Source organism: Dendropsophus ebraccatus, chromosome 3 (assembly GCF_027789765.1).
Source record: "Dendropsophus ebraccatus isolate aDenEbr1 chromosome 3, aDenEbr1.pat, whole genome shotgun sequence".
Classification (NCBI taxonomy): domain Eukaryota; kingdom Metazoa; phylum Chordata; class Amphibia; order Anura; family Hylidae; genus Dendropsophus; species Dendropsophus ebraccatus.
Window position 1 is genome coordinate 14,162,025 of NC_091456.1, and position 25,670 is coordinate 14,187,694.

Here is a 25,670-nt window from a genome sequence, read left to right on the forward strand (position 1 = left end):
GGACACTACAGGTATACAGGACCCCAAAACTATACACTACAGGTGCACGGGACCTCCACAAAACTATATACTACAGGTATACAGGACCCCAAACTTTACACTACAGGTATACAGGACCCCAAAACTATATACTACAGGTATACAGGACCTCCACCAACTATATACTACAGGTATACAGGACCTCAAACTATACACTACAGGTATACAGGACCACAAAACTATACACTACAGGTATACAGGAACTCCACCAACTATATACTACAGGTATATAGGACCCCAAACTATACACTACAGGTATACAGGACCTCAAAACTATACACTACAGGTATACAGGACCTACACCAACTCTATAATACAGGTATACAGCACCTTCACCAACTCTATACTACAAGTATACAGGACCCCAAATATACTACAGGTATACAGGAACTCCACCAGCTATATACTACAGGTATATAGGACCCAAAACCATACACTACAGGTATACAGGACCTCCACCAACTCTATACTATAGTTATACAGGACCCTCAAACTATTTACTACAGGTATACAGGACCCCCGAACTATATACTACAGGTATACAAGACCTCCACCAATTATACACTACAGGTATCCAGGACCCTCAAACTATAAACTACAGGTATACAAGACCTCCACCAACTATACATCACAGGTATACAGCACCAACTATATACTACAGGTATACAGGACCCCCGAACTATACAGTACAGGTATACAGGACCTTCACCAACTGTACACTGCAGGTATACAGGACCTCCCTCAACTATACACTACAGGTATACAGCCCCCCCCCCAAATACACACTACAGGTATACAGGACCCCCCCAACTATACACTATAGGTATACAGCCCCACCAACTATGCACTTCAGATATGCGAGACCCCTAAAAACTATACATTGTGGGTATACAGAACCCCTCCAACTATGCACTACAGGTATACACTAATTCCACTGATTAACTCAGATGAAACAATACCTTTAGCTTGGCCTCCTGGGCACCTTAGAACAAATCTAATTAACACACTGACACTTTATACCCGGGCAGCGCCGGGTACATTTTCTAGTAAATAATATATTTGGGATTCCATCATACATGTTATGGTAAAATGAAAGACGCCATTACACAGTACAACTATTCCTGTAACAAATAAGCACTTACATGGCCTGTAGATAGAAAACTGAAAGTGCTAGAGCTCTTAGAAGGAGAGGAGGGAAAAACGAAAGCGCAAAGATCAAAATTTGCGCCGTCCACTGGGTCATTTTGGGCCTGGTCCTCAAAGGGTTAAGGTCTGTCGAACTACACACAGATTCTCTGAAAACAATATAACCTGCGATCTCCTTATTCCTGCGTAAAGGTGATTAAATGTTTTGGAACCCTCCGAATTGCAATTTAATTAGAATTCTTAATGCTAAATTTAATAACCCATCATTCTCGGTAATATTAAGTATGTGCGAGCCGTCCTGGACAGCAGTTTCACTGCAGGCACTTATAGGCTCTGACAGTTGTTACAGCCGTGCATAAAGAGATGCCAGTGGGCTCCGCTACTTCCGTCCTATCTACTGTATGGGAATATTATCTCTATAAATATTACTTCGTCACATAATAGTAGAATAATATCTGCTCCCAATAACAGAACAAGCCATTGTATTCTTAGCAATGATCACTTGTTCTCTTTGCTATTTATAGAGCTGCATTATACACCAGGAGAAGGTCAAGCATTTTAGCCCTTGTGTTGTTTTGAGAGCATCCATGTAAATACCTTAAATTTGCATTGTTTTACATACACTGCTGTACACCAAAGGCTATCCAAATGTATTCTGTACGCTCGGAGCAAATAGTTAATATGTATGTGGTTGGTCAAGTGCAGACAGAGAAGCAATGTCGTCTCTACGTATCTCGGGAGGTATTGTTTATTGCGCATCATGCCCATTTATATAGCATATTTATTATTTTAAATGCCCCGTGTTCTATCAAGCTTTATATATAGATAGATGATAGATAGATAGGAGATAGATAGATAGATAGATAGATAGATAAAAGATAGATAGATAGATAGATAGATAGATAGATAGGAGATAGATAGATAGATAGATAGATAGATAGATAGATAGATAAATAGATAGGAGATAGATAGATAGATAGATAGATAGATAGATAGATAGATAGGAGATAGATAGATAGATAGATAGATAGATAGATAGATAGATAGGAGATAGATAGATAGATAGATAGATAGATAGATAGATAGATGATAGATAGATAGATAGAAGATAGATAGATAGATAGATAGATAGATAGATAGATAGATAGATAGATAGGAGATAGATAGGAGACAGATAGATAGATAGATAGATAATAGATAGATAGATAGATAGATAGATAGGAGATAGATAGATAGATAGATAGATAGATAGATAGATAGATAGATAGATAAATAAATAGATAGATAGATAGATAGATAGATAGATAGGAGATAGATAGATAGATAGATAGATAATAGATAGATAGGAGATAGATAGATAGATAGATAGATAGATAGATAGATAGATAGAAGATAGATAGATAGATAGATAGATAGGAGACAGATAGATAGATAGATAATAGATAGATAGATAGATAGATAGATAGATAGATAGATAGATAGATTAATAGATAGATAGATAGATAGATAGATAGATAGATAGATAGGAGATAGATAGATAGATGATAGATAGATAGATAGATGATAGATAGATAGATAAATAGATAGATAGATAGATAGATAGATAGATAGATAGATAGGAGATAGATAGATAGATAGATAGATGATAGATAGATGATAGATAGATAGATAGATAGATAGATGATAGATAGATAGATAGATAGATAAATAGATAGATAGATAGATAGGAGATAGATAGATAGATAGATAGATAGATAGATAGATAGATTAATAGATAGCTAGATAGATAGATAGATAGATAGATAGATAGATAGATAGATAGATAGATAGGAGATAGATAGATAGATAGATAGATAGATAGATAGATAGATAGATAGATAGATAGATAAATAGATACTGTAGATAGATAGATAGATAATAGATAGATAGATAGATAGATAGATAGATAGATAGATTAATAGATAGCTAGATAGATAGATAGATAGGAGATAGATAGATAGATAGATAGATAGATAGGAGATAGATAGATAGATAGATAGATAGATAGATAGATAGATAGGAGATAGATAGATAGGAGATAGATAGATAGATAGATAGATAGATAGATAGGAGATAGATAGATAGATAGATAGATAGATAATAGATAGATAGATAGATAGATAGATAGATAGATAGATAGGCCGAATGTTTTTTTCCAATCCTACATATACTATCAACTTAGTATGTTGTCCAGCAGGGCTTGGCTTAAACATTCTTCTTGTTCAACATGAATAATGAAATTCAGCACAGTATCAAAAATATAACTCAAGAGATAATTATAAATACCGTAAAATGGATGCAATAGGAGAAATACAAGTACTAGAGCAGTAAGACTATTGGTGCGTTCCATAATCCCCCTTTACATTACATCTAGCCATTAGCAATGTCTAAATATAAAGTTCAAGTGCAATTTACTTAATCTATGCCCAAATAATATTTCACATGAAAGGCAAGTGCATTGAAGAAATGTGGTACAATAATATATATTCACATTTAGATGGCTATAGTATCACAACGAGACCGGGTTCATACGTTGCTTAATAATAATAATAATAATAAAAAAAAAAAAAAAATGGATATTTTTTCATCTATTTCTAGAGCTGTTCCAATAAAGTCTATGGAAAAAAGTCCATCAGTACACACATTGTGTAAAAAAGGCAATAATAACAAGATTGGACTAATGGCTGGTTTTATATAATGTGTACACTGATGGATGAAGGATTTGCCATTGATTTTAATAGAACATGTAATTAGGTTATGTTCCGACACAGTAGTTTTGCTCAGTATTTTGCAAACAAAAACAGGAGTGGATTGAAAACACAGAAAGACTATGTTCACTCACTGTTGAAATTCAGTAGATGCCCCCCACTTAACGGCAAATTAAGCCCCTATGGCGACTATGAGGAGCAAACGAGCGCTTGTTTACTTCTTGTTGGGTGAGTTGTGGGGGGGCGGGGAGCTGCGTGGGGGGCTGTCCAGGTAATCGCTGATCGTCCAGGCAGCCCATAGCATACAGCAGCGGTCTGCTGCCGCCACTCCTGTTCCACGGAACGACGGCAGCAGATCGTTGCTGTATCAGTCGTTTGTTTTTCAACATGTTGAAAAACAAATGACTGCAACGATCAGCCGACATGAACTATGTCGGCTGATTGTTGTCTTCTATTCCACGGGACGATTATCATCCGTAACGGACGATATCGGCCAAATACGGCCTATAATCTTTCCGTGGAATATGGCCTTAACGGCCATTATTTCAAAACAATGGCCATTGTTTTAAAATATTAGAAATTATTTACCATTATATTCGGTAATAACGGACTTTATAAAAAAAAATAAAAAAACGACCGCCTTTCCTCTGCTTTTTTACATAGTGTTAACATAGCCTATGATTTAAAAAAAATCCACTTTGTATAACTATTTTGGGTTACGCTCATGAATATTATTCACAAACGTGATTATAAGGAAACGGACACTTTTCCCCGTTATTTTCCCAAAAGGGGGAGGGGGGGGGGGTGGGCTCCTCAGTATTACTGCAGTGTAAATTGTGTTATAAATTATTGATTGGTAGATTAAATCAATGTATCTTCTTCTTCTTCTAAACAGGGCCAAGGTAAAGAAAGGGGTCAACATTCTAAATGTGAAGATCAATGACCCAAGACAGTGGGATGTTAAGCAAGAGCTTGGCAATGGTGGAAAACATTCTACCACAACAGTTACGTGCCAGAGAATTGGACCTAACCCTCGTAATAGGTATGCCACCCATCAGTAATTGTACTTTAAAGGCTTAAAGGGGAAGTCCGGCCACTAGTAAAAAAAAATTCAAACTTCTGGGTGGGGGGGCATGACAAATTATCCAGACTCACCTCTCCCCGTGCCTCTCCAGTGCTGCATTGCCACTCCGGGACCCTGCCGGTCTTACGGATCTCCTGTGCTGCCAGTATTGCAACCCGGTTGATGGACAGCCTGCTCAGCCAGTCATTGATTGGGGCGAGACGCCACTCCAGTCACTGATTGGCTGAGCGGGCTGTCTATTAGCCAGTATGGGCATTTTGCCCCGAGTTGTGATGTCATCAACTCATCAATTCCTGCCCCTGCCATCTGCCAAAAAATACCCGGACTTCTCCTTTAAAGTAAATATCCAGCCTTTTTATTTGTTTATTTATTTGTTTATTTATGTATTTATTTTTATTCAGATCTAACATGCTGTGCTAATTCATTTATTAATGTATTTTCATGGCAAGGGGAGATTGTATAAACAAAGGGGGGGTTTTGTCAGTCTTCACCAAGGGGCTGCCCCTTTCACCAACACAGGATTAATTGAGAGGTGCACACCTCAACAAGTCCATCACATCTCTAGCACAGTGATTTATACCAACTCCGAGCTGGTGTAGATTTACATTACAATTTATGTATGTGAACAGGCATACATTTAGAGCATTTGGTGCAGGAGGGTGCCATACCATGCCACCCTGACCACCTATCTTGTGAGCAACTTGCAGGCCAAGTACTCTGGTGCCTTTGTTCAGGGTCTGTGCTGGGCACACATTTGATAATGTTCCCGCAAAGAGTCAGGGTCCCTTTAAACGGGCCGATCATTGCTAGAGACGCTCCTGCAGCCAATGATAGGCATGTATAAAAGGGGCAGCGATCAGCCAAAGACTGGACAAACGCCGCTTATTGGCTGATCCCATCTTTTTTGCCTGCTTACAAATTTATATGTATCGGCCACACATCTTCCTGTGTAAACAAGGGTTTTTGCGGCCGAGAAAGATAAAGGGAAACTGACAGCACTGGCATTATGTAGGATATACTTTAGATCCATGCTGTTCGTCTCCAGATCACAAGCAGCAGTCTATACTTACCAATGGAAGCTATACTGCTTGTGACCCGGCATCTGGCCTCCGGCCACTGCTGGAACTTCAGGCTGCCGCCTACACCGGAATGATTGACAGCCGGAGGGGGTGGGCCTGAAGATATAGCCGGTGTAAGGATTGGAGAGACAGAGAACAGGTGGCTGGTATGTATAGACCGCCGCTTGTGATCTTGTGCGTATGCATATGTTTGCTGTCAGTTTCCAGGGCTATTATCCAAGGATCATTCATGCAGCTCAACTGCGCAATTTCTCATACCATGTAAAGTCACAAAGAACGAGCAGCCGTTCTCGCTAATTGGTGCTTGTTTCCGAACCCCGCAGATGAGAAACCTGTCCATCTAAAAGGACCCCTAGACTATGTTCCCACTATGGGATTCAATCGTGAAATGACGGCCTTCTATTGAACATTATTTGCAGCCGTCGTTTTTAGAGATGAGCAAAGCGTCCGGAAATTTCTTTTGCGAGCTTCGCAAATTTTCAGTCAAACTCGTTAAGATTTGTGAATCAAATCTTAATGAATTTCAATAAAACAGCCAAAACTATAGTAGTTACAGTACTGGGACTTTTACATAAGGCTGAATTTGTTAAAGCATGTTGTTGTAAAAGTGTCAAAAATTACAATTTTAAAAACAGGTCAATCAGTCACTCATCCAATTTCCGCCATTCCTCTCCTCTCTGTCCCTGTATCTCTCTGTTAGTCTCTCCCTGCTCTGCTGTAACTGCCTGCTGCCATCCTGCTCTCTCCTCCACACACAGAGGACTGGCCACCTCTGTTACCGAACCTCCTTATATAGAGGGGGAGGTGCTGACATCACAGAGGGGCCTGCAGCTTATTGGATGAGCGCTAGGGATTATGGTTAATCCCTCTCTCTCCCGCCCAGTTACGCTCCAGACAGCATGTATGGCTGCCATATTGGGTTGAATCCAGTAGTGGGAACATAGCCTAAAACTGTAAGAACATGGTTAGAAATGATGTGGGATGGACTTTAGTTGTGCCATTTCAATTGCCTATACTATTGCTGTTGAACTTATAGCCTGGTATAATTCGGGCACATTGGCTTTTAGCATTCTGTCAGCTACAATCCCGTTAGATCCATTATTATCCATAAAATAAACTGAACACACTGTATGTTCCCACATAAGCTGCTTTTTATGCTTCTATTTGATATTCCAGCTTGATCTGCTTTATTAATCACTTTAGATCCATTAAACCATTTACATATCTTACCCGACAGTTCTTATACTACTTATATTTTGAACAAGGCGCAGGTTTATTTTTTTAGCTGCATAACTGTCTTTTCTGCTTCCGTCTTTTCTAGAGATGAGCGATCTTCAAGCGTGTTTGGCTTTGTCTAGACTCGAATGCTCTGCTTTCGATAAGTCGTGGCTGAAGAAGTTGGATGCAGCCCTAATGTTGCCTGGAATGCATGGCTACAGCCGTAGGCCATAGACTGTATCTATGTTTTCCAGGACTCCCTAGGGCAGCATCCAACTTTTTCAGCCACGACTAACCAAAAGTAGAGCGTTTGAGCCTATACAAATCCAAGTGCACTCGAAGATTGCTCATCTATAGTCTTCTGCGTTTGAGTTAGTGTGGTTTCCAACATAGGCGTGTTGATGGTCAACCAAACATATATCATAGGGGCCACAAATGTCCTAACTAAGAATTTACATCAAGGGGTAAACCTAAACACCACATTTCTATATTGCTGTATTAGTGACTTGTATTTTTTAAATATAAATACATAACTAGGGAACACAATACATTTATAAAATTGTGCATGAACTAATTTTTTCATCCCAAAAAAAAAAAACTGAATACTGATGAAAATGGTGCACAATAAAAAAAAAAATATTCAAATTAATGGGGAGTGTAACTGATCAGCAAGGTACCGTTTCTGTGTTTTCAAAACTGTAAAGAGAAACAGAATTGTGATGGAGGGTAAAACGATGGTGTGAACCTAACCTGAGAAGAAGGAAATAAAGGCCTTATAGGTGCCTTTTAACACAATGAGACCCATAAAACAGAACTATTCACAAATGTTTGAAATTTTTTTTTTTACCTGATTTTAGACTGATGCTGCCATTTATTTCATTACCACCATATGATCTGAGTAAAAAACAAACAAACAAAAAGAAAACTAGATGAATCTACCCAGCTGATAGCCCCCAATTGCGTAAGAGACATCTAGAATCATAGTATATCTTTTATCTTCATCCCTGGCGCCATTTCAGTGCAGTTAGTAGTTTACTCCGGTCCGGTAAGAGTGTTAGGAGCATTGGGGTATCGATAGGAGCACTGCCCCATCCCTACACTGCTGACCTTCCTACGCCCGGCTGGCCCACCTCTTCGGAGGATAGTCAATGGAGCAGGCAAATCAGCGCTATATGGGTGGGGCAGTGCTCCTATTGGTACCCCGGTGCTCCAAACAGTCTTAGGCAATGTTCATACACTGTAAGAAACACCCCGGTCTCAGAAAAGATCATCCTGGCCGGTACTGCAATACCGGACGGATGATCTGTAGCGCCGCTGAGTTCTGATGCGGGCGCATCCGTGCGCCCCCGCATCAGATCTCCCCACTGCACACAATGGAGCTGACAGGGTTTTTTCTGGGGTTTTCACTGAATAGCGGCTGTAGAAAACCGACATATCATTTCTCGCGGTGCCGCTAGGGATCCTGGACGGAGCGTATACCATTTGTATACACTCCGGCCGGGATTCCCTCAGCCCGCAGCACTTTGTAAGTACTGCAGGAATCACGAGCGTTGTAAAAACAACCGTGATTTCTGCAGAACTTACGTAGTGTGAACATAGCCTTACCGTAAAAGACACACTATCATCCTTGACGTCTCCTTTGCAATAGATGGGCTATAAGTAGATCCGTCTAACCTGCTGGTAGTTCCCCTTTAACCTTCTTTTCCAACATATTTGCCATTGACCAGAAAGCTGTATACAGGATTGCTAATAAAAATGTTGCGCTTCACAATGTACATAATCTATTTTCAATCTTTAGCCCTTCGCAGTAGACTTCCTTGGCCTCCATAGGTATTGAATTAACATTGAGGGGGCGAACAAAGACCACACTGTATTCTTACATGCCCTATATAAGGAGATCGGGTTTTATTACTTCTGTAATTCTGTTTTAACAGAGGTAATATGATTCCTATAATAGAGTGAAGCCTAATATAATTCACAATTTAGAATACTTTAGGGAAACCGAACAGCATTTTAAGTGAAAAACGTGCACAACTGGATGGAAATAATAGGTTTGCTCATTAAACTCGGCCTCTTTAAGGGATCCGGTGACTGTTCCGTAAAGAATTTTCTATACATATAAGAAAAGTATTTTAGTTTTATATAAAGCCGCATTGTTTCACTCTCCGTAACCGTAGTACTTGTTGCTAAAAGTCACAATTATCGGAGCACTTGTATATTTCTAGCGTACGTGAACAACAGTGGCATTAAGGCACTCAAGAGCTGATTTTCATACTGAGAGCATAGCCCCAGGAGATAAAATGTAATGTTCCCCCCTTTTTCCGCAACAGATACAGAACAGCACAATCACAGCTCCATTTACATAATGTCTAATTAACCCATGAAAAATGGTAAGCACTGATTATGCAAATGAGAGCTAATGTCCTAATTACCATCAGCTGCATTAGCCTATGTAAATGGCTCTGTTATTTTTATTAAGTAAAGTCGAGATTGTGTTTCGTGTTGTTTTATTTATTGAATTAGGGACGGATTAGGCCGGCCAGGATAGTCTAAATACAGTGCCCCAAGCCCGCGGTAAATTCTCCTTGATCACATACATGCCGCTAAGTTGAGAGAAGAATAGAGTTGTGAGAATTAGTTAATACTAATTAAATTTGTTTTTGTTTTTCTCTTAAACGGATCTCCCGCTGGGGCCTGCTCATTTGATGTCATGACAGAGAAAAAGCTTCTTTCGTAATTACAAACCTTAGATATGCTTGACAGAAAGCACATTAGTACCATGGCTTACGCTGCTCGAAAAAGTTATGCTGTGAATGTTCCGTAAAGATAAACCATTATATTCATTGCAGGTTTTTTTTTATTACTATTTTTATTATTTACTTTTCTAACATCACATAATAATTTCACCTTTTACAGTAACACTCTGGGCACTTACCGTAATAACCCGCTCCCTGCATTTGTCATCTGCGGCACATACCGGAGCCCACGTGCAGGGGCCCAGCACCACCGTCGCCTTGCCCCTCGCAGGATGCCTTGCTTGTCTGTGCTCCTCTGTGCCGGCTCACAGTGATTTTAAGGGACATTATGTCCCTATTTGGATGTGGCACCCAAACACTCCTCTATTAATCTGTGCATCTCCCTGATCCCTCTGTTGGAGCCTCTGCATGCTTCCCATACTGTGTGGTCCCAGTTACCCGTGAGCCATCCCCGTGGTTCCTGATGCTTGTGGTTCCAGCCCATGACTGCTGTCCTGGTTCCAGCCGTGAGACCTAATGTGTTCCTGCCAGCCTCCCTGCCTACAGTGGCGTAGCTACGATAGAGGCAGGGTAGACAGTTGCTATGGGACGCATGCAGGAGGGGGGCTTGGGGGAAAAGGTAAAACCGTGTGTACTTCTGCTTAACCCCTATGTACCACAGTGTGTAAGTGACCCAATTGTTTACTTACATGCTGCAACACAAAAAGAGGGTTAACAAGCAGAAGACAGAGATCTCTGCTTCACTGCACTGATAACCTCTGACCTCTGTTCTCCGGCTGCCTGGAGCAATTAAGTACTAAAGGAAAATGTGCAGAGCTCCCGCAGAGGTCAGGGGTTATCATTGCACCAGCAGTAAAGCATATATATATATATATATATATATATATATATATATATATATATATAGTAACGTAGAAAGGGAAGAGACAGCACTCCGGAATAAAGTGAAGGTGTATTTTATTCACCCAACACGTGTGGCAACGTTTCGACTCTGCTCTACAGTCTTTCTCAAGCTTGAGAAAGACTCTAGAGCAGAGTCGAAACGTTGCCACATGTGTTGGGTGAATAAAAAACACCTTCACTTTATTCCGGAGTGCTGTCTCTTCCCTATCTACGTTACTGTTCTGATGGTACCTGGGGTCGGTTAGCTGAGTCGTGCACCCTCGAGCTGGAAGCTTACTGACTGTAAGTCAACACAGTGCTGTTCTGCTCCTTTATTGTTTATATATATATATATATATATATATATAAATATATATATATATATATATATATATATATATATATATATATATATATATATACGCAGTGCTTTGTGTTGTGCGTAGGGGAGGAGGGCCCCTTAAACATTTTTGCTTTGTGGCCTGTGAACCCTAGCTATGCCTCTGCTTGCCTATATGTCTCCAGCTGCACCTTGCCCACCCCCAATAGCAAGCCAAGTCAGAGGTAGTGACCTGGGGGTCGCCTGCCACAGCAAGTCCATCCCACCTTGCGGTGGGTGCTGGGGAAGACCAGTGGCCCCTTAAGGCCCTATTCCATAGAAAGATTATCGGTTGCATTCGGCCGATAATCTTCCCATGGAATAGTAGGCAACAATCAGCCGACATTGACCATGTCGGCTGATCGCTGCAGTCGTTTGTTTTTCAACATGTTGAAAAACAAGCGACTGATATAGCAGCGATCTGCTGCCGTCGCTCAGTGGAATAGGAGTGGCGGCAGCAGACCTCTGCTATTATTTATGGGCTGCCTGGGTGATCTAGCGATCACCCGCGCAGCCCCCCGCAGCTCCCTGCCACCCCTCCCAGACTCACTCACTCTCTCGCTGCTGGGGGGATTAGTGGCGTCAGCGAGCAGGGAACCCATAGTCGCCCCGTGGAATAGGGGCTTTAGGCTTCACCCCCTGGTTGGCTTAGGCCATCACTAGCAGTGGTACAGTGGATTCATGACTCCAGTTGTATCACTTACATACAGAGGGCAGAGGAGAGCACTGGTATTTAAAGAAGAAATCTCTGTGCCTTGTTTACCACTACTGAGGCTATGCACTAGGCATTATACAGTCAGCAAATGGTTTTCACCTATGTTTTCCTTCAATTCTTAGTTTAAAGCATACCTCTACTTTCAAAATGTATTTCTATTTTTTATTAGCCTGCATGGTTTTGTTACAATAACTCTGGTAATAATACTGGTGACAAGGTGATTTCCATGTTTTACTGCCGTTACTTAGACTCCTGAATATCCTCACACCTAAAGCAGAGCAGGGCTGTTTGCCTGTAGTACTCTCACAGGTATTTTCTTTACTTTTCTTGTCTGACCTATCAGAAGATAGTACCTACTCTTTTCTGGGTTTTTCACTGGGTTTGCAAGATGCTATTTGAGCAAAAAGGAAAGAAACAGCAGCAGAACTGCAAGGAAAGGGTTACACTAAGCAACTGATTCCTGCTACCAGTGGTATGAAGAATGACAAACTAAAAGGAGAGTGGAGGAAGATAATATATTATATATTCATTGCATGAATGAGGCCTATATATATGGGCACAAAGTGGGTACTATTGTATTTCTACAAAATACTAGTGACTGTCTATCTTTTCTTTCTAATATATGACTTCTCTATTTCTTAAACTCAATTGGGGGAGATTTACAGTATGGTGTAAAGTGAAACTGGCTCTGTTGCCCCTAGCAACCAATCAGATTCCACCTTTCATTTTCTAAAGAGTCTGTGAGGAATGAAAGGTGGAATCTGATTGGTTGCTAGGGGCAACTGAGCCAGTTTTACTTTACACCATGTTTGATAAATCTCCCCCAATGTTTTTAAAATTAGACTTTTTGTACCCCCCCCCCTCTAACCAAACTAAACCAAACCTCTCACTTTCAGTCTGTAGTGCTGGCATAACTCCTGTGCTTAAAGCCTATATTCAAGCTCTTGCACATGAGTTTCACCTACATCTTAAAAACCTCTTCAGAATTCGCCCATTTCTTACCATTGACACAGTTTAAAATCTGACTGTCGCCCTGATCCACTCTCATCTTGACTACTGTAAGTCCCTACTAGTCGGTCGTCTCTTCTCTAAACACTCCCCTCTCCAGTCTATCTTTAATGCAGCAGCCAGACTCATCTTCCTCTTCAGCCGTTACACTGATGCCCCCCCCCCCCCCATACCTTCTACTCTATATTTCCAATGGTGCCATGAACTTTTTTTACTTTTAACTTTTTAACTTGTACTCAGACAATGGCATGTGACTGGCTCACCCAACACTTGGGTCCTATTAGACAGAGCGATTTTTAACGATTAACGATAAACCATCGCAAACGAGATTGTTTATGGTTAACCTAAAATCGTTCACCATATTACACATAACAATGGTCGTTAGTTTAGATCGTTACTATGATCGTTTATTCCTTCTGATCCCAGCAAAACAATGAACAATGTGCAATTACACTGAACGATTAGTGAAAAAATGAGGAACTTGAGCCAATGAATGTGGAATTACAGCAAACGATTAACGATAATTTTAGGTTCAATTCTAAATCAAGGATCAACGACACACAAACGATTTTTCGATCGCTGTCTGCAATGATAGTACACAGAACGATTATCGTTTAAATTTGAACGATTTTTCGCACGATAATCGTCCCGTGTAATAGGGCCCTGATTCTATGTACATTGGCTATACGATTGGCAAATAAAGCACTTGTTGCCTCTTGTGTCACCCCCAGTCCTCCTAGTCTGTGTGCTCTTGTGAGCAGGTCTCTGCTCTGTAAGTTTTATTATGAGTATTTCTGAAAGTCTCTCCCTTGATGTTCTTCCCCAGCTCTCAAACTTTAGTTTCATGACCTCAAAAAGACAATGACTCAAATCCTACTTTTATTAACTGTTTATGAAAAATTCCTCTTACATCTTGATAAACTATGTATACTTTCAGGCCAAAAACACCAATATCAGGTTCTATATTTTCCGGCTTAATTGCTTCCATATGTTATGAGCTAAGCCATTGTCAATGTTAACAGAAACAGTCTGCCTGCCCCAAAGTACTAATTCAACCTCTTTGTTATGTTATCTCAGTTGGTAGAGCACTTTCATGTAAGTGCTTATTAAAAAAAAGAAACAAGATCTGAGCTGAGTTACACAGTCTGTTTGGCAGCTTATTTCCAGGCATCATAAAAGACAATTTGTGTCTACTTGAAATAAGAGATGAATTGTAGATTCAGTCCATGTTCATCTATATTAAACTAAGCAGAATACCGATTGTTAGGGGGCTGCATATAAACAATTTAATTCCGAACATTAAACACTTTCCGTATCCAAGTCTCCAACTATTTTGTGAGGTCTCTAGACATAGATTCTTTATATGGATAATAAAAACTTAGTAGACACATAATTCTGAATAAATATTTATGCCCATATGACTTCTTTGTGGCAAATTTTATTATCTTAGACGGTTTCTATAAACATTACCATACCTATTGTCACAGCTGTAGATTAGATGTAGTGCAGCCAGAAATGTTGGGTAAAACAGTATATTTTGGGTATTTCTCTTTCAGTTTTTTTGACTGCTACGGTCTCTCCATTCACCCTCGCTGAGTCAGAGTGCTGTTCTTGGGTTTGCCCTAAAGGCCCTATTACACGGGCCAATTCAGTAGATTGTTGCTCCATGTAATAAATACAACAATCAGTTGAATAGTCAATCATTATCCTTGATCATTGGCCATCACCAGGGAATCACTACGTGTAGGGATGCTAGGGTAAAAAAAAATAAAAAATAAAGACAATACTTACCTTTCCTTGCTCCCCCACTATAGTTTAGCCTTAGTCCTGTGTTGCCCGCTCACCACAGCTTCCTTCGGCACTTCTAAACCCATCTCTGAAGTGACAGGCTCCTCAGCCAATCACTGGCTTTGACATAGTCCCATCTTGGCCAGTGATTGGCTTTGTGGCCTGTCAATTTGGAGACAGTATCAGAAGTCTCCAAGGCAGCTGCGTTGTCCGGGCAATACAGGAACAAAGCTGGAGGACATCAGGGGAGCCTAGACAGGTAAGCACATTATTTAATAAATTTTACACCAAAGCAAGGGCAGCACAGACATAGCTAACAATTTGTATAGGCTTCTTAAGTGAGCGCCAATCTAGCGCTCACTTACAGTGCAGGGGCGGACTGTGTAATAGTCCCCTAAGCTGAACAGTTGTCTCCCTCCTTGTGCTTCTTCTTTCCCCCCACAGTATGCATACACCCTGAGGCTATGTTCACACAACGTATCTTTTCATAAAATCGGCAATCGGTAACAACGCCCAGACTTTAAAACATAAGTTGCCTTGTCTTCTATGGGATCCTGGCCGAAGCGTATACACATAGTATATACTCCAGCCGGGATCTCTAGCGGCGCCGTAGAAAACGGACATGTCAGTTTTCTGCAGCAGCTATTCGTTGAATAGTGGCCGCAGAAAACCCTGTCCGTGCACACTATGGAGCGAGCGGCTCTGGGTGCTCTCTCCATAGTGTGCTGTGGGGAGTTCAGATGCATCAGAACTCTGTGGCTGCAAGGATCATCCGGCCGATATTGCAGTACTGGCTGTGGTGATCTTTTCAGAGACCGGCCATTTCGTGACCCAGTCGGGTCACGGAACGGCCGGTCTCTTACTATAAGTGAACATAGTAGGAAGAGATAGGACAGCTGCTTCATCTTCCTCTCTCCCCCATCTTCTATTTATTGTATTTCTCCAGATGAAATTTTTGGGTCAATGAAGGAGTTTTTGAACATATACAGAGAGCTTACACGCAGGAAAATAAGGTCTATTGGCTGCTGGAAGAAAAAAAGGATGCCTTTTTTTTAATTACAGTTGCACTTGTTGTTACCTGTGATTACATTGTTTTAGCTGAAGGGAACAAACATACACCACTTTGAATGCTTGCTGTGAAATGCACTGGAAATCTAAATTTGCCGATTGGTAGTAACAGATGGATGGACTGAAGGTTTGGAGACCTGTTACTGAAAAATCCAGTTCCAAGTCCTAAAAATAAAAGCACTTTTTAGAACTTGCAGCTGTTCTTTGTGATTTAGGAGGTGTAATGTTAAGCCAAGCATGGTTGTGTTAGAAGGCATATGGTTAAAAAAATAAAATAAAAATGGGCACCATGCAGAAGAAGCAATCCTTTAGGGAAATAAAAAATAAATAAAAAAGAACTTTACACTTTCTTGTTATTTTTGTCTTAAAGCGTGCCCAAGGGTGTAACAACAATCTGTATGCTTGTCCATAGCCACAGATGGTCACCAGTAAGCACTTAATGTGCCCAATAACTAAGCTATGATATAATATTTTGTTATGCAGTCAATATTTACTTTATAATCTTACATGACATTTGGTGGCTTTTATTGGAAATGTTATTTTTGCTTTGATACTTTGCTAGAAAGACCAATTAAAAATATTTCTTCCAGATGGAATGTGTTTGTGGATGTGAGAACTTTTGCATAGATAAGAAGTATGGTTAGTTCTCGTGTCAAAGTAGACGGTTGTAAGTTGAAAATATTGCGTCTAGAGTAGAGATGAGCGAACCTGGAGCATGCTCGTGTCGATCCGAACCCAAACTTTTGGCATTTGATTAGCGGTGGCTGCTGAACTTGGATAAAGCCCGAAGGCTATGTGGAAAACATGGATATAGTCATTGGCTGTATCCATGTTTTCCAGACAACCTTAGAGCTTTATCCAAGTTCAACAGCCCCAGCTAATCAAATACCGAACGTTCGGGTGGACTCAAACCCGAACCCAGTTCGCTCATCTCTAGTCTTGAGATCAAAACTCTATGGCAAAAACAACAATTGGTTTAACCCCTTAACGACATCGGGCGTAAACTTACGCCCTCGCGCCCTGGTACTTGGCGCATCAGGGCGTAAATTTACGCCCGACGTTTCCCCGATCGCTGCGTGTTCACACACAGCGGTCGGGGAAGATGGCCTGCTATAAATCATAGCAGGCCATCTTAGCTTCACAGCACGGGGGGTGGTTAACACCCCCCGTGCTTACGATCGCCGCTATAGGCTGATCAATTCAGATCAGCCAATAGCGGCGATTGGAACCTTTCCGGGTCATCGGCGACCCGATGACCCGGAAAAAAATGGCGCTCGGTGCTGTCCGAGGACGGCACCGACCGCCATTACTGTAAAAAGTAATGGTGATCGCCGTGCCACCGGCCCGATCGCCGTGAACGGCCGGCCGTCCGTTCACGGCGATCGGGCCGGTGACACGGCGATCAGAGTCCCACAAAATAGTAAATACCTGCCCTGGACCCCTCAGCTAGGCAGCCGAGGGGTCCAGAGCAGGTATTTGTACATTACTCACCTGTCCCGGGCTCCTGATCGGCGTCTTCCGGGTTCGCGGCATCCTCGTCTTCGTTCGGGTCTTCGGCTTCTTCCGTGACGTCACGTTCGGCTTCTCTCGGCTATTTTCGGCTCCAGCGTTGGCTCTTTCCGTATTTTGCGCTCTGCTGCCCTCTAGCGGCTGATATGTGTAATACACTTATCAGCAGCTACAGGGATGTTCAGAATGTAGAAATTTTATTTTTTTTTTTTTAATTTTTTTTTTTCTATTTTCCGCACCCTATCGCCGCTGAGTGTTGATCAGCATCGCACGAAAGTGCGCTGCTAATCAGCAACTCCTCCTTTTTGGCGTAGGGTGTTTTTTTTCTATATTCTACTGCCACAGTCTGCTAATAAGTGCCGCACATAAGTGCGGCATTTATCAGCAACTCCTTTGTTGGCGTAGGTTTTTTTTTTATACTTACTGTAAAAAAACACGTAAAAAACACTACATTACACCACACTACATTGAATAAAGTTTGACACTACACCACTACATACCCCATATACCATTCCCCGTATAAAGATGGCCCCCAGGGTGTTTTCGGCGTCAGAGGGATACGTTATTATTACCTCCGACACCGAAACAGCCAGTGAGGATGAATGGGGGGATCCTTCGTTCCTCCATTCATCCTCATCATCCTCATCCTCCAATGACGTATCTGGGGGTAGCGTAGCGTACGCTGCCCCCCAGACACATCTTTTCCGCCAGTACCGTCCCAATAAGAGATGACGGTATGGAGTGAAATTCTACAAACTCTGTGAGCGTACCTCAGGGTACACTTACAGATTTAGGGTACGTGCACACTGCGGAATGGCGAAGGATAACCCTTTGTGCATTCCGCAGCTGGCACCCGCTGGCGGACTGATGCAGGCATGTGTCTCCACCCGTGTCATAGACTCCATGTTATGCACGGGCGGATTCCGTCGTCCGTCCAAAGAATGAACACGTTGGACGGAGAGCGGAATCCGCCCGTGCATAGAATGGAGTCTATGACACGTGTGGAGACGTGCGCCTGCATCACTCCGCCGGTGGGTGCCAGCTGTGGAATGCACGAAGGGTTATCTGTCGCGATTCCGCAGTGTGCATGTACCCTTAGAGTGTATGTAGGAAGGGACACCCGAATGCAGCCCCCTGTATGCAACCACCTGTACGGGGATAACTTTTATACCAGCACCCCCTCTTCCGGTCCCTCGCTGCCCTGTAGCTTGCGGCACGATCCGAACATATCAGAAGCAGTAATAGCGCCCTAATATTTAGCAGCCATGGAGCGGACCCAGCACTTCTGGATATGAAGGACCCCGTATCGCACCAGGACAACATTTTCCAGGTGACGTCCCCCACACTGGAGAACAGGAGACCCCAGAAGAAGTGCAGAGTGTGGCGTAACAGGGGGATCAGGAAGGAAACCATTTTCCCGTGTGACACCTGTCCTGATCCCCCCGGCCTCTGCATACTGGATCGATCCAAGGCGCACCACACGTCATCGGGGTTCTACATTATCTAAATTCTGTCCCTTATTCCTATCTCAGGGGTCACGTTGATCCAGGGATTATTCTGATCGCCATTATGGAGTCGGGAAGGAATTTTTTCCCAGTGATGAGGCTACTGTCGTCTGCCTTACAAGGGTTTTTTTTGCCTTCCTCTGGATCAACACAGGTTGAGTTTGATGGACACCTGTCATTTCCAACCTTATAAACTAATAATTGCCCTAATACCCCCAAATAAATTAGAATTGTCCCTTTTCCCCAGCTAAATAGGTATGGCCGCCATTCCCATTAGAGGATGCCATGATGCAATTACAAAGCCTCTGTGCGGCCAGGACAGTAGAAACCCCCCACAAGTGACCCCATTCTGGAAACTACAGCCCATAAGGAATCTAACAAGGGGGGCAGCGGGGATATGGCCCCCTGGTGACGGCCACATTTGGGACGTGAAAATGAAAAAAATTGTATTTTTTATTTTCTCGGCACATGTTCTACGTAAGTGCCCGTCACCAGTGGGGTCCATATGCTCACTGCACCCATTGTTAGATTCCTTATGGGGTGTAGTTTCCAGAATGGGGTCACTTGTCGGGGGTTTCTACTGTCCTGGCAGCACAGGAGCTTTGTAATTGCGACATGGCCTCCATCCTCCATTCCAGCCTCTAAATGGCGCTCTGTCCCTTTGGTGACTTGCCCTGTGCCCATATGGCACATTATGTCCACATGTGGGGTATTTTCGTACTCAGGGGAAACTACCCTACACGTTTTGTGTTCATTTTCTTTTTTAACCCCTTGTGGAAATGGAAAAAAATCAAGGCTAGACCAACATTTAGTGTAATTTTTGTAAAATTTTTACTCTAAATCATTAATCTTGTCATGTTTTTTCATTTTCACAAGGGGTTAAAAGATAAAAAAAACATTTAATGTGTAGAGCAATTTCCCCTGAGTACGGAAATACCCCACATGTGGACATAAAGCGCCATGCGGGTGCAGGGTAAGCCTCCGAAGGGAAGAAGCGCCATTTGGTTTTTGAAGGCTGGATTTGGATGGAATGGATTTCAAGGGGCCATGTTGCATTCAAAAGGCCCCTGTGTTGCCAAGACAGTTGAAACCCCCCACAAGTGACCCCATTATGGAAACTGCACCCCTCAAGGAATGTAACAAGGGGTGTAGTGAGCATATGGACCCCACTGGTGACGGACACAAATGTGGAACAATGTGGCGTGAAAATGAAATATTACATTTTTTACACTATAATGTTGGTTTAGCCTTGAATTTATCATTTTCACAAGGGGTTAAAAGAGAAAAAAACACACAATATGTGTAGAGCAATTTCCCCCGAGTCCGTAAATACCCCACATGTGGATATAAAGCGCCATGTGGGCGCAGGGCAAGCCTCCGAAGGGAAGGAGCGCCATTTGGATTTTGGAGGTTGGATTTGGCTAGAATGGATGATGAACGCCATGTTGCATTTACAGAGCCCTCGTGCTGCCAAAACACTGGAAACCCCCCACAAGTGAACCCATTATGGAAACTGCACCCCTCAAGGAATCTAACAAGGGGTGCAGTGAGGATATGGACCCCTTGATGACGGGCACATTTGTGCCATGAAAGTGAAAAAATGAAATTTTTCCCTTTCACGTCACATTGTTCCACATTTGTGCCCGTCACCAGTGGGGTCCATATGCTCACTGCACCCCTTGTTAGATTCCTTGAGGGGTGTAGTTTCCAGAATGGAATCACTTGTGGGGGGTTTCCAGTGTTTTGGCAGCACGAGGGCTCTGTAAATGCGACATGGCCCTTGAAATCCTTTTCAGTGAAATTCAGCTTCCAAAAGCCAATTGGCGCTCCTTCCCTTTGGAGGCTCGTCCTGCGCCCCCTTGGCACTCTATCGCCACATGTGGGGTATTTCTGTACTCGGGAGAAACTGCGCTACACATTTTTTGTCTTTTTTTTGCCTCTTATCCCTTTAAGAAAATGAAAAATTGAAGGCTAGAACAACGTTTTAGTGTAAAAAATAAATTTTTCTTTTTTCACGCCATATTGTTCGGAAAATCTGTGAAGCACCTGTGGGGTCCAGATGCTCACCGCACCCCTTGTTACATTCCTTGAGGGGTGTAGTTTTCTAAATGGTGTCCCTTTAGGGGTGTTTTTTTAGGTTTTGACACCCCAGAGCCTCTGCCAACCTGAAGTGGTACAGTCAAAAATGACCAAATATAACGGAGGCGTTGAAATTCACTAGGCGCTCCCTTATATCTGAGGCTTGTGGTTGCGTCAAATAGCGCAATAGGGTCACATATGGGGTATTTCTATAAACTGCAGAAACGGGGCAATTATTATTGGGGTGCATTTCTCTGGTAATAGGTTTATAATTATGAAAAATATTGGATTACAATAAAATCTCTGCACAGAAAATTAAAATTTTCAAATTCCTTACACACTTAGCTTTTATTTCTGTGACTCCCCTAAAGGGTTAAAACACTTTCTGGATGTGCTTTTGCAGAGTTTGGGGGGTGCAGTTTCTGAAATGGGGTGCTTTGTGGGGCTTTCTAACATACAGGCCCCTCAAATACACTTTAAACCTGAACAGGTCCCTAAAAATATCTGATTTTGAAATTTTACTGAAAATTTGGAAATTTGCTGCTAATTTTTTAAGCTTCCTATCGTCTAAAAAAAATGAAAGATAGTTTAATAAATGCCGCCAACATAAAGTAGACATGTTGCTAATGCTATTTAATATATAATTTATGTGGTATAACCACTTTCTGTATACGCAAAGAAGTTTCAAAGTTGGAAAAATGCATTTTTTCACATTTTTTCACATTATTTGGGTTTTTTTCATAAAGATTTGTTATGAGTATCGACTCCAATTTACCAGAAATGTAAAGTACAATATGTCACGAGAAAACAATCTCAGAATCAGCCGGATAGGTAAAAGCATCCCAAAGTTATTAATGACTAAAGTGACACTGGTCATATTCATAAAATTTGTCTCTGTCATTAAGGCCATTTCAGGCTCTGTCCTTAAGGGGTTAAAAGCCCTCAAAATATCACTGCCACTGCTATTTTATTTTGCTTAGTAGAGTTGAGCAAACTTTTCAAAAGTTTGGTTCGTCAGGTCTTTTTTTTGTGCAATATTTGTGGACTTCCGAACTAAATCTTAACGAACTGCACTAAAAAGCTAAAAAAAAATTGTAGGTGTTAAGCTGTTTTGGAGCAGTTCATTTGTTTACTTATCAATAGAGATGATTAAACAGCGGAAAATCTTTTTATAGATTTTATATAGGTTTTATAGATCTGGAACCTTGACGAACCTTCCGCATTTGATTCCCGATGCCTTCCCGGTCCGTGGGAAGGAGGAGACAGCCCGGGTACCGCCTGGAATTCTGGGATACAGCCTATTATCTAGGCTGAATCCTTAAATTCCAGGCAGTACCCAGGCTGTCTCCTCCTTCCCCATGGACCGGGAAGGCATGGAGAATCAAATGCAAAAGGTTCGACAAGGTTCGAGTTCTATAGAACCTAAGATTTTCCACTGTTCAATCATCTCTACTCATCAATACTTACCTTTCTGTGCTCTCCCAGTGTCTTTGGCCTTTGGTCTCTGATGTCCCTGGCAGCTAAAATCCTGCTAAGCCAATTACTGACTAAGAGGCAACTCTTGTATTTTGAGAGTTACAGCCCGCTCTGCCAATCACTGGCCGCAGCACTGTCTATCTTGGTCAGTCAGTGATTGACTGAGCGGGGTATCTCTCCAGAGATGAGCGTGACAGCTTGCTCAGCCAATCTGTGACTGACCGAGATGGGACAGTGCCATATCCAGAGGTTGTGAGTTGTCACGCAAAGGAGGACACCAGGGGAGTGCGGACAGGTGAGTATACCTTTTTGTTTTGTTTTGTATGGCCACCATCTAGAACAAATTTAATTATTTTTTTTTATTTTTTTTTCTGTATAGCACATGGATTATTTCTCCACATTTTAATTGTATCCTGGGGGAGGGGTGTCTACTCACTTGATCCCACCTGGACAGATTTTTAAATGGGGTTTGTCATTGTGAATGTGTATCAAGTTTAAGGGCATGTAGCCCGAAACATGTCGATACTTTGGACTAGGAGTATCTGTTTCATCTTCAAATAAAAGTTTGCTTTTATGGGACTGGATATCTGGAGCCGGACAATCTTCTTTCTTCAAATTTAAAAACTAAGCTTGCAAAAATTCACTTTGCTCATCCCTACTGCTGATGATTGTAACTATCTCCATGATGAACCACATGGGAATTACGTTTGTGTTGGAGACCAATATTCTATCTCTAGGGCTACATAAGAATTGATTTGGTTCCTGCAGTACAGGGGTCTAGTATGCCAATAATATACCTTTGCAGGGCTTAGCATTATTCAAAGGGGAAACACACAATGAACAGAGACAAACTCTGTACAATGTGTAGTGCCTCACTGATCAGTGTGGGTAGGCTCCTCTATTTTTGAGTATAATGTGGCTTCCAAACAATTGCTCACACACTACAAAAAGTCAGGGACCCCATACCTAACCATATAGGCTTATGTCACTTGATCTACTTTGCAATGCTTCCATTATTTCAATCTATAATACAAACACTAAATGTAAATCCATCCATCCTATTATACACTTTTTTATCAGGTTTTATGTATGTACCGACAGTAAAAATGTCAGTTACCAGAGACACCGGCACTGAATGCTGTGAATTAGATAGAAGGTAGAAGGAAAAGATGACATTGTCACTTATTAGCTTTCACGTTGGGTGTACTATGCCATTAGCCCATCTTCACACATAGTACTGGCAGTGTGGTGCATGGCGGGAAAGTTAGATATAAGCTTTACTATATTAACACCATATCTCTCTTGGCTTTCTTTTTGGATTCGGTCCCAGACTGCTCGGAATAAAGTTCATAATAATTTCATAATATTGTTTTACACTTTTGACTAGTTTGGACGTTCTTATTGTTCAGCGACTGCAAATAATGTGAATTTTAATTCCGTCGACAAACATGAACCATTCCGAATGTTGTCTTCCCAAAGCTGAACCATATCCGTACACGCAGCAGTCCCGTTTTTTTCTACAAAGCTTATTGAAGTGCACAGCAGTAAACCCCATATATTATTGAGGATTACAGATACAATCATTTGCAGTTAATTAATAGGAATGCTGTTATTATGCTGTGGGAACTTTTCGTTTTTATGTTTCACAATATTAGTTTTAGACTAGACCGCCGTGCATTCGGAGTCCTGAATCCCTTTAATCCTCCGAGTGTCGGCAAAATGTTTAGCTGTTTGCAGACGAGGCTCATGTTAGACATAGATAATGGTCTTGGATTTTTTTTTTTAGGACGTGGCATGGTGAGAGATACGCAGAGCTAGAGTTCATTAATTGAGCATTGACTGGCTGTTCCAGGGGCAGCTGTCCACAATGCAACGTGTTATATGGATGAGGGAGCAAATCTATGCCAGCCACTTCTGTGTGTTTCTCTGATGGTTACAGTACAGTATGCTGCTACACAGAAAAGGCCAGGCTTTGTAGGAAAATATTTTGCTCAGTTGGAAGAGAAGCTGATTTTTTTTACGAGTTAGGAAAAGGCCTTTTCGATGCCCCGCTAGACAGATGGTCTAGAGACACAAGCCTTTGGGCATCTTTAAGTACAGAAGCTACGGGGATAAACTGCCAAACCCAGATATGGGAACCCATCTGTCACCATCCCTCTAATGTCAACATTTAAGCAACTTAGGAATCTTTGACGTTGATCAGTGTTTACTTGAAGGGCAGCGGATCACAAATTGTGCTTACGCAGTGGATGCCACAATGAGGATGTAGACATAATTAACAGCCTGCTTAGCTTGTTTCTTTATCAGCTCCATATGATGTTACGTTTACAGCGTTGTCTTTAACGGTAACAAGCGAGTACTCGTACCTTGCATGTATCCGGGGAGTGTAGTAATCAAGTGCTCGCAGCAGCCTTGTATCCATTGCTCTGTATCATTTTTTTCCAGCACTGATCTTGCTCATTAAAATGGCTTATTATAGTTTTATGCTAGTGCTGTGTAACGGCGCATGTAATCTTGGTTTTTACTTGTGAATCACGACTCATAAAAGAGCTTATGCGCTGTTCGGCGCGGCTGCTATGTAACTCTATTTGAAGCAAAATTTGCCAGTGATCTAAGCGGAATATAAATTGTAGTATAATATACTTAAAGGGGTCTCCAGTCTTATGAAATTGATGATCTATGCTCTGTTTAGGCATCAATAATAAAACAACAGAGGACCGACTCATTGTACTAGAGATGAGCGAGCGCCAAAAAATATTTGAGTGTTTGTTACGTTAGTGCTTGACAGGAGTAATGAGCCCCATTGAAAACAACAGGAGACTTGATGATTTAACCTGGTGCCCCCTGCTTAGCAGAGCAGAGGGTACCTGCTTAATCTGAAAGTGGCACTCTGGCCCCCAGGGGGTTAATTTATCCTCCTGAGGGTCAGACTGTGCTCTGTTGGTGGGAAGGGGGGGGGGGGGGTATACTTTTTGCTCCAGTTTTCTATCTATCTTTACTATGGCCGCTGATCCAAAAAGTGTCCGAGGCGGGACATTGCTTCAACTGCTGATTGAGTAAGTGGCAATAGTAAAAAAAAGATAGAAAACTAGAGCGTTAGGTATACTTTCACTGCCCCTTTATGTAGTATAAAGTGTACCTGTTATGATCGGCCTTTCGGCATCAGCTTTAAGATCCTCTGCTAATCTGGAA

At 41.8% G+C, this 25,670-nt stretch overlaps 1 protein-coding gene across 2 annotated transcripts in view; it reads left to right on the forward strand.

Moving 5' to 3' along the window:
- TMEM132C (transmembrane protein 132C) overlaps positions 1–25,670 on the forward strand; it is a 431,549-nt gene that overhangs the window by 218,230 nt on the left and 187,649 nt on the right. Inside the window, exons 1-2 of one of the 2 annotated variants that reach the window (XM_069960967.1) lie at positions 408–451; positions 4,828–4,974. Coding sequence is in view for 1 of the 2 variants with exons in the window: in XM_069960966.1 (XP_069817067.1) it covers positions 4,828–4,974 (147 nt within the window). In the remaining variant the exon portion in view is untranslated. Of the gene's footprint in view, positions 1–407; positions 452–4,827; positions 4,975–25,670 lie in introns of those variants that run through there. The other variant, XM_069960966.1, reaches the window with a different exon arrangement.